The sequence below is a fragment of the Cucurbita moschata genome, unplaced genomic scaffold (assembly GCF_002738365.1).
Source record: "Cucurbita moschata cultivar Rifu unplaced genomic scaffold, Cmos_1.0 Cmo_Scf00018, whole genome shotgun sequence".
Lineage (NCBI taxonomy): Eukaryota > Viridiplantae > Streptophyta > Magnoliopsida > Cucurbitales > Cucurbitaceae > Cucurbita > Cucurbita moschata.
This window is the reverse complement of record NW_019268534.1, coordinates 1875923-1888577: the sequence shown is the minus strand read 5'-3', so window position 1 is coordinate 1888577 and position 12655 is coordinate 1875923. Positions and strand designations below refer to the sequence as shown.

General features: G+C 37.5%; 4 protein-coding genes, 1 long non-coding RNA gene and 2 other non-coding genes across 12 annotated transcripts in view; 4 read left to right on the top strand and 3 right to left on the bottom strand.

The window, feature by feature from the left end:
* LOC111456168 (universal stress protein A-like protein) overlaps positions 1-12655 on the bottom strand; it is a 28186-nt gene that overhangs the window by 11682 nt on the left and 3849 nt on the right. The gene's annotated exons all lie outside the window — the stretch shown is intronic.
* On the top strand, positions 89-284 carry LOC111456660. Its single transcript, XR_002712807.1, has one exon. It is a non-coding gene; the product is annotated as a U2 spliceosomal RNA (small nuclear RNA).
* LOC111456174 (60S ribosomal protein L22-2-like) lies at positions 1339-2718 on the bottom strand. Its single transcript, XM_023097961.1, has 2 exons — positions 2392-2718; positions 1339-1651 (listed from the first exon to the last, which is right to left on the bottom strand). Exons 1-2 carry the CDS (start codon positions 2625-2627, stop codon positions 1507-1509), a joined length of 381 nt encoding a protein of 126 aa, XP_022953729.1. The 5' UTR covers positions 2628-2718; the 3' UTR covers positions 1339-1506.
* LOC111456176 lies at positions 2792-6183 on the top strand. The gene is made up of 4 exons (XR_002712711.1): positions 2792-2990; positions 3075-3126; positions 3222-3231; positions 6172-6183. It is a non-coding gene; the product is annotated as an uncharacterized LOC111456176 (long non-coding RNA).
* Positions 6021-6215, top strand: LOC111456653. The gene has a single exon (XR_002712801.1). It is a non-coding gene; the product is annotated as a U2 spliceosomal RNA (small nuclear RNA).
* LOC111456166 (pectinesterase inhibitor 6-like) lies at positions 6193-6994 on the bottom strand. Its single transcript, XM_023097951.1, has one exon. It carries the CDS (start codon positions 6927-6929, stop codon positions 6336-6338), a length of 594 nt encoding a protein of 197 aa, XP_022953719.1. The 5' UTR covers positions 6930-6994; the 3' UTR covers positions 6193-6335.
* On the top strand, positions 7765-12540 carry LOC111456162 (serine/arginine-rich-splicing factor SR34-like). 6 transcript variants are annotated; one of them, XM_023097946.1, is made up of 15 exons: positions 7765-7874; positions 8043-8134; positions 9124-9189; positions 9282-9356; positions 9456-9564; positions 9652-9698; positions 9789-9846; positions 9934-9983; positions 10126-10182; positions 10276-10403; positions 10483-10584; positions 11861-11894; positions 12034-12092; positions 12123-12146; positions 12306-12540. In XM_023097946.1, exons 2-15 carry the CDS (start codon positions 8048-8050, stop codon positions 12307-12309), a joined length of 900 nt encoding a protein of 299 aa, XP_022953714.1. In that variant the 5' UTR covers positions 7765-7874; positions 8043-8047; the 3' UTR covers positions 12310-12540. The 6 variants fall into 6 exon arrangements, 2 of the variants coding, with proteins under 2 accessions (XP_022953714.1, XP_022953713.1); XR_002712706.1 differs by lacking the exon at positions 12306-12540 and adding exons at positions 10743-11062; positions 11261-11348 and having other exon boundaries at positions 7766-7874; positions 11437-11894; positions 12034-12127; XR_002712708.1 differs by lacking the exon at positions 12306-12540 and adding an exon at positions 11261-11348 and having other exon boundaries at positions 7766-7874; positions 11437-11894; positions 12034-12127.

Below are 12655 nucleotides of genomic sequence, written 5' to 3'. Positions count from 1 at the left end.
TTCAGAGGACTTTGTCCCACATCGGTTAGTTCCACAAAATGGAGAGAGGAGGAGGCTATAAAAACGCTGGTGGAATGCGGGTCATATCATACCTTTCTCGGCCTTTTGGCTAAGATCAAGTGTAGTATCTGTTCTTATCAGTTTAATATCTGATACGCGGGCCATCGGCCCACATGATATTAAATTAATTTTTCAAGGGGGAGGGTCCACTACAGTAGCTTGCTATTGGGGCTCTCGAGCGTCGCCCATGCGTTGCACTATAGCTTGGGCCTGGCGCACCCCTCCATACCTGAAGCCCAAAAGTTTGAACTCAACTAAATAATTTTCGTCGTCTAAATTTAATTTTATTATATGATAAATTCTGAATCAGGCATTTACACCATTTAATTTAGGACTAGTTTCGATAAGAGCTTATTACAATTACGAATTGAAATGGTCTCCATCTAAATTTAGGCTTTAACTTTATATATATATATAAAAAAAAACTATAATTTAACAACCTAATTAAGGAACGTGAGGTTAAGCTAGGCTTAAACTTTATATTAAAAAAAAAAAAAACTATAATTTAACAAACATTCATAGACAAAAATTAAGGAATGTTTATGTATGTTTAATTAAGGAATGTTTATGTGAGGTTAAGGAGGAGAGTTAAGGAATGTTTATGTGAGGTTAAGGAGGAGAACTCATATGTCTAATTAAGGAAGTTTATGTGACTAATTAAGGAAGTTTATGTGACTAATTAAGGAAGTTTATGTGAGGTGGAAGTTTATATGAGGTTAAGGAGAACTCAATGTGAGGGTAAGGAACTCATATGTCTAATTAGGATGGTTTATGTGAGGTTAAGGAGGAGAATAGAGAATAGAGGTTAAGGAGAACAAACAGTCCCACATTGATTAAGAAGGATCACACATTAATTAAGAAACGTTTGATTAAGAAGGATCACACATTAATTAAGAAACGTTTATGTGAGGTTAAGGAGGAGAACAGTTTATGTGAGGTTAAGGAGGAGAACAAAACAATCGTTTATGTGATCCCACAATGGTTAAGGAGGAGAACAAAACACCCGTTTTCCTTAAGCCCTGAGGAGAAGCCCGGAAACACTCAAAAAGGACAAATACCTATTAGCGGTGTGGGGTTTGGGCGGTTACAATTTATGAGTAGAGTTTAATCTCTAAATTTCTACCGTATTCTAAGTGTTTGAATGGTTAAAATGATTTTTTTTAATTGATTGGGTTAATAATGGGAAAATTTTAAGAAATACATTTTTAAACAGATAATTAAAAGTGAAAAAAGACAGAAATAGAAGCAAAGAAGAGTATATCTTCAAACCAACCAACAGAAGGGAACTACGCGATCAAAATTTATAGATATTGAGACTTCAGAATTAAACAAGAGTTGCATTATCTCTAATATAACTCAATTCAAGGCGAGGTATGGAAATATAATTTCAACAACCTTCAAAATGAGAAAGGCCGCTACAACTAGTCAATTTGTAAGACTTGAGCCTCAGTCTTCTTCCTCGCCCTCGTTCTCGGCAATGTTGAAGTACCTCAATTCATAGACGTTGCGGTCCTTGTTCGAAGCAATAACCCGAAGCCAATCTCTGACGTTGTGCTTCTTCAAATACTTCTTAGTCAAGTACTTAAGATACCTGGGATTCAAAAGAGAGAACAATCAGTGAAGTTCGATAGGAGTTTACAGGCCTGGCTTATTTTGAAACAAAACAATCATGAACTTTAAGAGTGACGATCACCTTCTTTCAAAACTTGTACATATAATTCTAAGATCAATCCTTAATAAAAAGAGAATGGATACGTACAGTGTTACAACTACAATAGGTGACTAATTAGAAAACGCATTACCCATACAATTAGATCAGAGGTGTATCCAAAGAAAATTCCACTAATAAAGACATAGTGGTAATCCACCTCGTATCACAGAGAAACCATACCTAAAGACTATAGATTTAGAGACTACACAGACGAGAAATTAAAAATGACCCAGAAATCCCTCGAAATCTCAATTTCAATATCAACAGGACGAGTAGGAAGAACTAGTATGAGATAACGAGTACTTCTTAAAGAAGTAGCTTTCCCGTGTACACTAGATAATGGCTGAAATTTCAAGATTAATTCGTACAATAAACCCCAATAATTTTCATCAATTCCACAATTCAATACTATATGTGACAAATTTCCAACAAAATCACAGTAGACAACGATCAATCCGCAAAACGTTTGTAGTCTGAGTACTGCCGCTGCAGCTAACGCATCAATCCGACGCTTATTCCCAAACATTCAAGAAATGCACGGACGATAATCATCCAAAACCATATACATCGTCTCAAATCCAGAATAATACAAGAATTAACAAATACAAAACACTGGGTACCTCTTAGAGAAGTTGCTATCGGAGTTGACGGTGATCTTGTTTTTGTCCCGTGTGACGGTGACAGCGTCACCAAGTGCCCCAGCTTTGCCGCCGACCTTGATCCTCTCGAGAAGAAACTTCTCCAATGAGGCGATGTCCATAATCTTGTCCTCGACTGGCTTCGCACAATCGATAACGAAGGTCACGCCCTTCTTCTTCCCCTTCGGGCAACCGGATGCGGCTGCTCCACGGCTCATTTTTGCTTCTGCTCTGTGCAGCTTGGCGCCCTAACTTCCTCAAGACGTATAGAACAAACGGCGCTCAATTTAGGGTTTTGAGTAGCTTAAAAGCACGAAGGACTACGAAGAAAGGCTATATAAGCATAAATGGCCCATTTTAATTCGAATTTGTAAAAATAGCCTCATTTTTCAATAATCCAAATTAATTTTATATTGTAAAACTAATCCATTAAGAAATGTGGATTTATTTTTATTATTATAAACAAATTTTGCTGCGTACGACTCCCGAAGGAACTTGAGAACTGAAAGATGGAAGACGAGCTCAACGGCGTCGTTCCATGTTCTTCCCTCGCCGTCGAATCCACCATTCGCGTCGGAACAGTGAACTTCACGAACAATTTCTTGAACTATGATTCGTTTTCTACAACTTCTCCATCTGAATCGCTTTTCCCTGCTCGTGTTCAGGCCGGCGCTCTATGGGGCTTGTGTATGGGTCCGTACAATTCTCGTAAAAATGGTAATCCGAAGCACAAATTTCGACAATATATTTTATTCCTTTGATTCTTCTATTGCAATTTCTCTTCTTCATTTCATTCTTTTTCTCTCTTACAGGCCTCAGATGGTAGCATTGTGGCGTTTGACCGATTTGAAAGTGTCTTTGTGGTCTATTTTTCAGGCAAAGTCTGTTGGAAAATACGGCTTTCAATGTGGTAATGGTGATTGTCATAGCGTTTTGGCCTTTATAGATTGTTGAGCTGTGTTTGTGGCTGATTTTTTTTGATTTTGTTCTGGTCGAAGAAGTAGCTAAAGATATTGGGTTATAGGACTTGTTGCTGCAACTTTTACTCTGACTCACTGTGGGATTCAAAGATATAGAAGGAAGAATGATTGGGTTAGTTACACTCATGAAATGATTCGTTTTCACACATTTTCCTTTGTTTGAATGTGATCCACTGTCAAGGTTGCCACGTAACAGGCAGCGGCCATGGACAACACACCTTGGACAAGCATGACCATGACATCTAGCTACATTCCCAGAACTTGACTCAATTTCTATTGAATGCTTTGTGTATCTAGATACTACAGGTTATCTAATATATATATATATACATACACACACACAACTTATGATAAGCACATATGGATTTGTATTATACCTGCACCCTAATTATGGCATGAGCCACATTTTGCAGCTACTTTCAAAATATTTATTTGGGTATCTCTTAAATTTTAACGGGATTTTGAGTGAAGGTTGTCTAGGTTGACCAGGAATGGCTCAATTCTTACCACCTGAGTATTTTTTGAGGGAAAAAAAAATGGGTGAGTGGATATATAAACGACACTAGCAAGGATTTGGATGATATCATTTAACCGGAGAGGAACAATCTCCCCTTTTAACAGTTTATCATGTTATATGTGTCTTAAAGCTTTTTTTAGTAGTTTTATTGTTATTCGTCCTTACTTTTGGTAACATAAAAGTTAAGGTCGATGAAATACACATTTAAAAACTCATGTAGAAATCCCGAGTCATTTATGTGACGAGCTTTCTCCAATTCTGTTGCAATTGTGGCTGAAGAAAGAAATACCTTTTAACTTGTAACTATTAGTGTTGTCTCTTGGTAGATGAAACCTCACAAGTCATAACTGTCTCTTGAATTCGACAACCATTTATGTAGACTTATATTTACATTGAGAATTTATTGTGCCTTAATATATCTTGTTTAAAAGAAAAGTATAGTTGCTGCTTAATATGTTGAGACTTGCCGTATCATACTAGAACTGTTTCCTGTTCTAAAAAAATACATGGAGACTTACAGTTTTCTTTGGCGTGCCGAGAGGAGGTTCGATACTTGCGGGGTTTTATGTCTGGTCATGGGTGTTCGTGTCTTTAGAGTCTTGAAGATTATCCATTAGGCCTGTACTCTTTTGGATTGGAGCTTTTCTTGTAGGTTAGGTTCTGGTTGGCATCCTTTTTTGGGCAGCCGTTTTTATAGGCCCGTCTTATGTTGGTACATGCATTTGTTTGGCATTTTTTTGCCTCATTTTCTCTGGATGAAGGTTCGGGTTTCCTGATTAAAGAAGTTTTGGCCCTTAGTTGTTGCATATCTTATATTCAACACCTATTGCTTGGCTTACAAGTATTGGGATATGAGATATGCAGTATCTTTTTGGGCATGTATGTTTGCTAAACAGGTGATTTTTTGCTTCCATTTTGACTATCATATTTCGAACGATTATGATGCCAGAAATACTAACTATTTAGACACTATGTTAAGAGAAACTTTTGGAAATGAATCTTTATATCTCTTTTGTGTTTTGTTTTCCCCCCCATTTGGCAGCTAAACGGAACGATTGTGGGTGCGGTCGCGGAGCTGCAATTGCTACAAGGACTAGAAGAAGTTGGTTGCAGGTTGTTGGGATGGATGCCCTTGTCTCTGCCTTCAGTGCTGCAGCTGAATATTCAAGATCACGTTAGAATACCTCTTGTGGGAAGAACAAAACAATGAGGTATTCACCATTCAATCCATTTCCATTACTTGTGAATGATATGCTGCAGCAAATGTTGGTCCTGTATCGGTTGAAGGAGGGACCGGAACCTCATTACGTCGATTCCACTCAATTCTTCACAATTGCAGCGAACTTCTGGTGAGTTTAAAGCTGTAAATGATGGAAAAGCCGTGTACCAGCTCTCTAGTGGCCTACAATTTCAGTGACTGCTCTAGTTAAAAGATGAAAACATTCAAATATCTTGTATGATTGAGGATATTTTACCTTTCATTACGGTTTACTATAAGCATCACATTTGACATTTTTTTATAAACAAATATCTGGTGTGATATTTAGCCTTTCGTTACGATTTACCATAAGGTATCACGACTTTCTTATTTATAAAAAGGCAGGTGGAGGAACCAAATTGTAACCATATGTAAACCTTCATCGTAAAATTCAAATACCCAAATGCAACCTAACTCGATCGAAAGTAAGTTTTTTTTCAAAGAAATCAAATTAGACATTACCTGAATAACATGAAGTGAACAAGTAAATAAAAATGGAGTAACAAGAGAAGGTGAACAAAATGTTAATATTAATTAAAAAAAATGATTCATACCCACTTACACATATGAGAATTAAACATTAACGATGTTCAAATGAAATTTTAACAACATATATAATTGATTTATCATGCTATAATTAAGAGTATAAACTAAATTTTCTTAGTTAAGTACGTGGGAGTTTAAAGATTTTGAATCTTTTAATTGAAAATATATGTAAAGTTATACACAAAATTAATAACAATGGTTGGAAACTATGCAAATTTTCTATACATAAGGCTTTGTCCCACATCGATTAGTTCCAGAAAATGGAGAGAGAAGGAGGCTATAAAAACACTGTTGGAAGGCTGGACAATTCATACCTTTCTCGGCCTTTTGGCTAAGATCAAGTGTAGTATCTGTTCTTATCAGTTTAATATCTGATACGTGGGCCATCGGCCCACATGATATTAAATTAATTTTTCAAGGGGGTGGGTCCACTACAGTAGCTTGCTACTGGGGCCCTCGAGCGTCGCCCATGCGTTGCACTACAGTTGGGCCTGGCGCACCCCTCCAATATATAAGCCCAATATTTATTCGTATATAGTTATATAACATTAATCTCATTTATTTCTTTTTAGGGTAGGAATACATTTTGTATTTATATTTAATCTTTAATGGGTACCGTCATCTCTTACTGTTTTGGGGCAGTTCGGAAGCCCGAGGCAGCCAGTTTGGAAATCAAGGCGAGTGCATTACTTGTAATATAACCAGCCTTCACCACGCCAGTCCTTATCAAATTCACTACTTTTCCACTTTTCCCTCGAAATCCATCCACGCAAGTATCTTCATTGGTCAGCGCTGCGCTAACCCACGTAGTGAGATCTCCCATTTGGGCGTCCAAATTCCTCTTACCCAGTCTTCTAAGAACCCCAAGCGACCTGTGGAGCTCAGCAATGGCGGCTTCGCAGACCTCCACACAGTCGGAAACTGCGGCCCTGTTTCTCCCCATGAGCCGCTTGCCGTTCTTCACCCTCCCCAGGAATCGCGCCACGGTTTTAGCCTCTGATATTGTCACCGACACGCCCGCTTGCGCCCATTTCGTGGGGCTTCGCTTGGCGCTGCTTGAAAATGGCGACAGCGATTGGATACAGAGATCTTGGTGTTGTGTTACGCTGCAGGCTTCTTGGACATAGCTCATTTTGGCGGAGTGTGTCGGCCATGGGAGAATAGAGATGAGGGCAAAAATGATTGCGATTGATGCTCTCGAACTGGGTGCACGCAACATGTTCGATGAAATGTCCGAAAGAAGTAGAGAGTTGGAGAGGTGGAAAAGGGGTGCGGAAATGGAAACTACCTTTCTATAATATCAGCACACTTTTGTGATTTGTGAATAAGATTTTTAAATTAATGGGAGAATTAATGAGTTTTGGGGGTGGATTATATAGTGGGGAAAAGGGTCTTGTTCATGTTATCATGAACTTTGGAATAAAGAAAATCTAGGACAGTTTGGTATCTGTGTTACCAGAATTTACCATACATCTTTGACTTATAGATCATGGAACTTCTGTACATGGATTGGACTTCTAACCAAAAACAAGTTCAGAAGGGGGAAAATTGTTCAATTTACTATGGGAAAACAAAAATTTACCCGACTTATTTGGTTTCAGCAGTAAAAACATGTCTTCTTCGTTGAAATTTCAGAGCTTAAACGGGTTGGTCCAAGCTCGAGTTGAGGCTAGAAAGAAGCTCAATTAGTACGAAGCAAAGAGGCACTTGAAATCATGTGACACGAACGTTATGAAGGGAATTTCTAGTACTGCGAGGATATGGATATACTTCAATATTATGTGGAATAGAAACTCCATTATTTTTTAACTATAAATTTTCATACTGGGTAAAGATTAAAGGTCACTCTCAAATTTTATTTAATATTTAAAAATTAGGGTCTAAAATAGAATATTTAAAAGTTAGGGGTCTGATGTGGAATATGTACACAATCGAGGGGGTTGGGTGCAAAAAGGGGATAAATATGCGTATTTTATTTTAGAAAAGGATTGCCACATGGCACATATTATGTGTAGTTAGTAACATCCAGCAAATTACTGTGCAACGCGATGCAGAATATCATAACCGTACTATATATTTACTCGCGCTACCAATCTTCGATTTCAAAGCCCTAATATTCAGTCCTCTCGCCTCTGCGCTTTGTCACCTACAGATCGGATTCGAGGTAACCTAAAATCAAACGTCGAATCTTGATTAATTAATTTGAGTACAAAACATTCTACGAGTTTAATATTGTACGGTGATTAGATTTCATAGTTTCTGTTTCTATGTTCTCCGTTTCTCGTTAGTTATAATCGGTAATGTTATCCATATCTACGTTTCATCTGTTTAGGGAAAATGAGCAGCCGTGCCAGCAGAACAGTCTATGTTGGCAATCTCCCGGGTGATATTCGTGAAAAAGAAGTGGAAGATTTATTTTACAAGGTATGTTTTCTTAATTTTGTTTGCGCATGACGTTTTGGCGCCTGTGTGGAGCGCTTAAACCATGTAATTGTCTGTCATTTTGGTGCTGCATGTTATGGATGGTGAATTTTCTTTATTGAGTCGACTGTAAATTGTTCTTATTTAAGTAGGGGTGCAAGCGTAGAACGCTAAGTATTTTGATTTCGATAATTGTGATGACCTTATAACTAATGCAGTGCTTACAAATGTAGGAGTAGTTCCACTTTTAAATTATAGACGTATGTTTAAATGCTAGACATCCTTCGAGAGTTAATTTGGGACTTGCTCGTACAATTTGAAAGTTCTCGGAGTTAATTATGTCTTTACCGTTAATGATCTTTTATAAATAATTTAACAAGCACCTAAATACGCGTGGAAATTTAGGGTCTGTTTGGAAGGTCAAAATTCCTAAGTGTAATGCTGTAAGTGACAAGTTTTGCACCGGCGGTAGATACTAAGGACCATCTCTAGAGACTTTTTTTTGGTGTTGCCGACACGTAATAGAGGGTGGTGTTCCATGATTTAAGAGGTGCACCTGAACCCTCCTTTTATGACAGAGCAATGATCCCATAGCGAACTTGTTTTTTCGCCATTATGTTGTCATTTAGCTTGAGAGGAATAGCAAAATCTTTCGACAGGTAGAAAGGTGGGAGGCGATTCTATATAATTCCTTTTAGTGGTTCGTTGATTGAGCCTTTTGTTATTTTCAAATGGCATCACTCTCTTGGAGTAAATTTTGTTCGTGGATTTGTTTTTTTTTTTTTTCTTTCTTTTTTGTATACCCTTGTATATTCTGTCATTTATCACAATCAAAACTCAGTTTCTTATAAAAAATATAATTAGATGTATATTGTGTGATTTTTATTTCTTAAAGGTTCAAGATGATCTGAGACGGAATTAAAATAATTTTGGAGTTTTATTTGGTCAAAGTATTTAATTTAAGTCTGGTCTCTCTTGGCATTTAATTGTAGTATGGTCGCATAGCCCACATTGATCTCAAGGTTCCACCAAGGCCTCCTGGTTATGCATTTGTTGAGGTGGGTTTTTTTTTCACATGTGGTGGTACTATATATTCTCTTTCTTTTCTAACACATTACTTATGTTATCAATATGGATTGAGTGAATGTAGTTCGAAGATGCGGAAGATGCTCAAGATGCAATTAGTGGTCGCGATGGCTATGATTTTGATGGCCATAGGTTGCGCGTGAGTCACTAAGTCTTTTTCAATTGTTGCAAAAATTGATTGTTTTGTACTTGATTGCTTTATAGTTGTAGTTTATGCATTGTTTGTTTGTATTTTTAGGTGGAACTTGCTCATGGTGGTCGTGGTCATTCATCATCTAGTGATCGTTATAGTAGTCATGGAAGCAGCCGAGGTGGGCGTGGAGTATCTCGACGTTCTGATTTTCGTGGTATATGACCATTTCTGTGATGCACCGTATAATGTTTTGACATTGTAAATACTGGATGTTGTAATATATGTTTTTCTGTCAATGTAGTATTAGTCACAGGATTACCTTCTTCTGCTTCGTGGCAAGACTTGAAGGTAAGCATCATTCTATTTGGCATGTAATTTATGTGCCTGTCACTCAAAATTTTTTAATCAACACTGATCTCATATTATCTAATGTTGAAGGATCACATGCGGCGAGCTGGGGATGTTTGTTTCTCCCAAGTGTTCCGTGATGGTAGTGGTAAGATACCTACTGATGAAGCTGACTTCGAATTCTCTCTAACATGACATTGAAAACTAAATAGCTATTCATTTCAATGTCCTGTAGGAACCACAGGGATTGTGGATTACACCAACTATGATGACATGAAGTATGCAGTAAGTCAATTTTATCTCTGTTCTAAGAATTTTGGAATGTTGAGCCTTAATGATCACCTGGCATACTGGATTGCCCCTATGACTTCAAGAGCTTAAGCTTTGGTTTTGTGATATGCTAAGATATGTGTACTTGTCACTGCAGATTAAAAAACTGGATGACTCTGAGTTCCGTAATGCATTTTCCCGGTCTTATGTTCGTGTATGAACAATGCCTTCTTGATCTATAATTTTTATTTTTATTTTTTTATGATTGCCTTCTTGTCTCTCACCTATTTTAATTTTAATTTTGTAGGTGAGGGAATATGATTCAAAGAGAGATTCATCCAAGAGTCCTAGTCGTGGGCGGTCATACTCTAGAGGGCGGAGTTATAGTCGCAGTCGCAGTAGAGGTCGAAGTAGGAGCAAGAGTCGCAGTAGGAGGTAGGTATATGTTTTACTATTAAATTAGTCTTAGCACAATCCTGTCTTGAATTAAATATTTTATCAACTTTTTGAGCAGCAAGTCTCCTAAGGGTAAATCTTCCCAGCGGTCACCTGTAAAATCCCGATCAAGGTCTGCTTCCCCTGCTCGTTCACGATCAAAGTCATCATCTCTTTCAGGGTATGTTTTCTCATTTTATTAACTATAATCATTCATTCTTATGTTCTTTAATTTTATTTTATTCACTTTTATTATTATTATCTTTTAATAAAATCTAACTGCGGCCTGCTCATTGTTTATCTATATTTATATATTTGAGTTTGTTGTCACTCGAGCAGGATTTGTTTTTTGCACCCGTCTATCATTGGGCAGAATGTTAGACTGGGTCAAATAGACAACATTAATGTACTGAAAGTGAACTAATTCTTTTGTATTGCTCAAGCACGGGCCAGCAAGTGGTTTTAAGTTTAGCAATGGATTTGATATTACCTTTCTGGATGCTATGTGTTTGCATGCGGTATTGTGGCTTGTACAATTCTCTTGAATGTGAAACCCACCCTTCCCAAGTCTTGGATGCATTCTTGGAATGGTGGAGATGAGTACTGGACAGACTTCAAATTAGTCTGGGCAATGTGTCGGCCCTCTATTGGAATGTTGGGTAAACTTTATCTATTTGACTCAATTTAGTTATTACTATTTTACATCTGATTCTGCTTTCTTTTTAATAACTCTTCGTCCTCGTCCTTCCCCTTTATCAATTGTGACTGTTTTTCAACAGCTGGGATAGTTAAGAAATGAGTCGATTTCTTTCATTGTTGTCCTCTTTGTGTGTGAAAATCACTTGTTTGTTTTTTAGATATGGAAATATGCGGCATACTGGGGATTGGATATTAGGATCTTGATGGAATATGGTTCAATTGTCTTCAATGCTTTTGGTTGAGAAGGTATGCTGTTTTTTAGATGGGCAGCTTTGAAAACCTTCTGGTACCTCTATTCTAATGCTTTTAGCAATGCAATGTCCATGGGTGCTAGATTTGGATCCAAGAAGATCATGGATTGCAATAATAGAGCTGGATATCTTGAACTAAGTGCTATTTGGACTTGGAAGTCATCATCACTTTCATTTACATTTTCTGCTGCAAGATTTGCCAAGCTATAGGACGCACTATCTGGATTCATAATGGACCTTTTGAGGCACAGTAGGGAAGAATGCTCCTCTCCCGTCCACTGACTTCCATAATATATAGTTTCCTGGAGAATAAAGTTTTCTAATTTTTTAGGTCTTCGCAGTTGGATCTTTAAGTTTTGAATTGCCATATCTTCTTCATAGTTGAACTACTAAAATACTATTTTCCTTTCTCTCCTTATACAATGTGGATGAGTCGTTAGGCTTTTGGCTCAATTTGGTAAAAGAGACATGGATTTTAAATTTGGGTTGTTTCTGAACCTTTTGCAGATCGCGATCAAGATCCAGGTCTCCGGCACCCAATGTAAGTGATCCCTGTTATGAACTTGTCATTGCTGGACGTGGTATTAGAAGTTTAAACTAAACTTGCATCTCCTTTGCCCTTTGATTTAACTGATATGTCTTTCGTGTCTGTCTGTGTATGAATACGGTTTACGTGGCAGCGTGAGAAACGTACTAGTAAAAGTCCAAAAAGGCGTGAAGCAAGCAAAAGCCCTAGCAGGAGCAGGAGCAGGAGCAGGAGCCGAAGCAAGAGCAAGAGCAAGAGTCCTTCCCGGTAAAGCTTTCTCTTATTTTGTTTTGAAATTTCTGCTGCTTTACTGGGACACTGTAAATGCCCATTCATTTGCATACGTCCTATTAAGAATAATGGTGTAATTTAGCTGGAACATTTTGTGGCGGAATTGTTCTGACATTGAGTCAATTGTTTGAACAGATGAAGAAGATGGAGGCAGCTGTTGATTTCCGTAGCCATGGAGTGAAGCTGGAATAAGAGTATTAATCTGTGAACTTATCTGGAATAGACTTTCCTTAAACTTGATAGTATCTATGTTTTGTTTGGACTCTTCATGTGTGCTATTCTTTTTAGGATATTCTCAGGTTGGAGACGCTTCTAATGTTCCCCAAATTCACATTTTTCATATTGCTACCTCAAATTAAAACAGTACTCTTCATCAGCACCTTTAAAAACAAATATTAAAGTCAATTAACTGTTCATATATACAATTAATGGTCGTAAAAAAATAATTAATTTTGGGTCAGTTTTGGTTGTTTCTGCGTCTTTTG

Coding starts and splice junctions, on each gene's coding strand:
- LOC111456174 (XM_023097961.1), bottom strand. CDS start 2,627: ATGAGCCGTGGAGCAGCCGCATCCGGTTGCCCGAAGGGGAAGAAGAAG. Junction 1,652..2,391: donor GATAGCAACTTCTCTAAGAG/GTACCCAGTGTT, acceptor TTTGAATCCCAG/GTATCTTAAGTACTTGACTA.
- LOC111456162 (XM_023097945.1), top strand. CDS start 8,048: ATGAGCAGCCGTGCCAGCAGAACAGTCTATGTTGGCAATCTCCCGGGT. Junction 10,585..11,860: donor AAGTCATCATCTCTTTCAGG/GTATGTTTTCTC, acceptor AACCTTTTGCAG/ATCGCGATCAAGATCCAGGT. Junction 11,895..12,033: donor CCAGGTCTCCGGCACCCAAT/GTAAGTGATCCC, acceptor TTTACGTGGCAG/CGTGAGAAACGTACTAGTAA.
- LOC111456166 (XM_023097951.1), bottom strand. CDS start 6,929: ATGTTGCGTGCACCCAGTTCGAGAGCATCAATCGCAATCATTTTTGCC.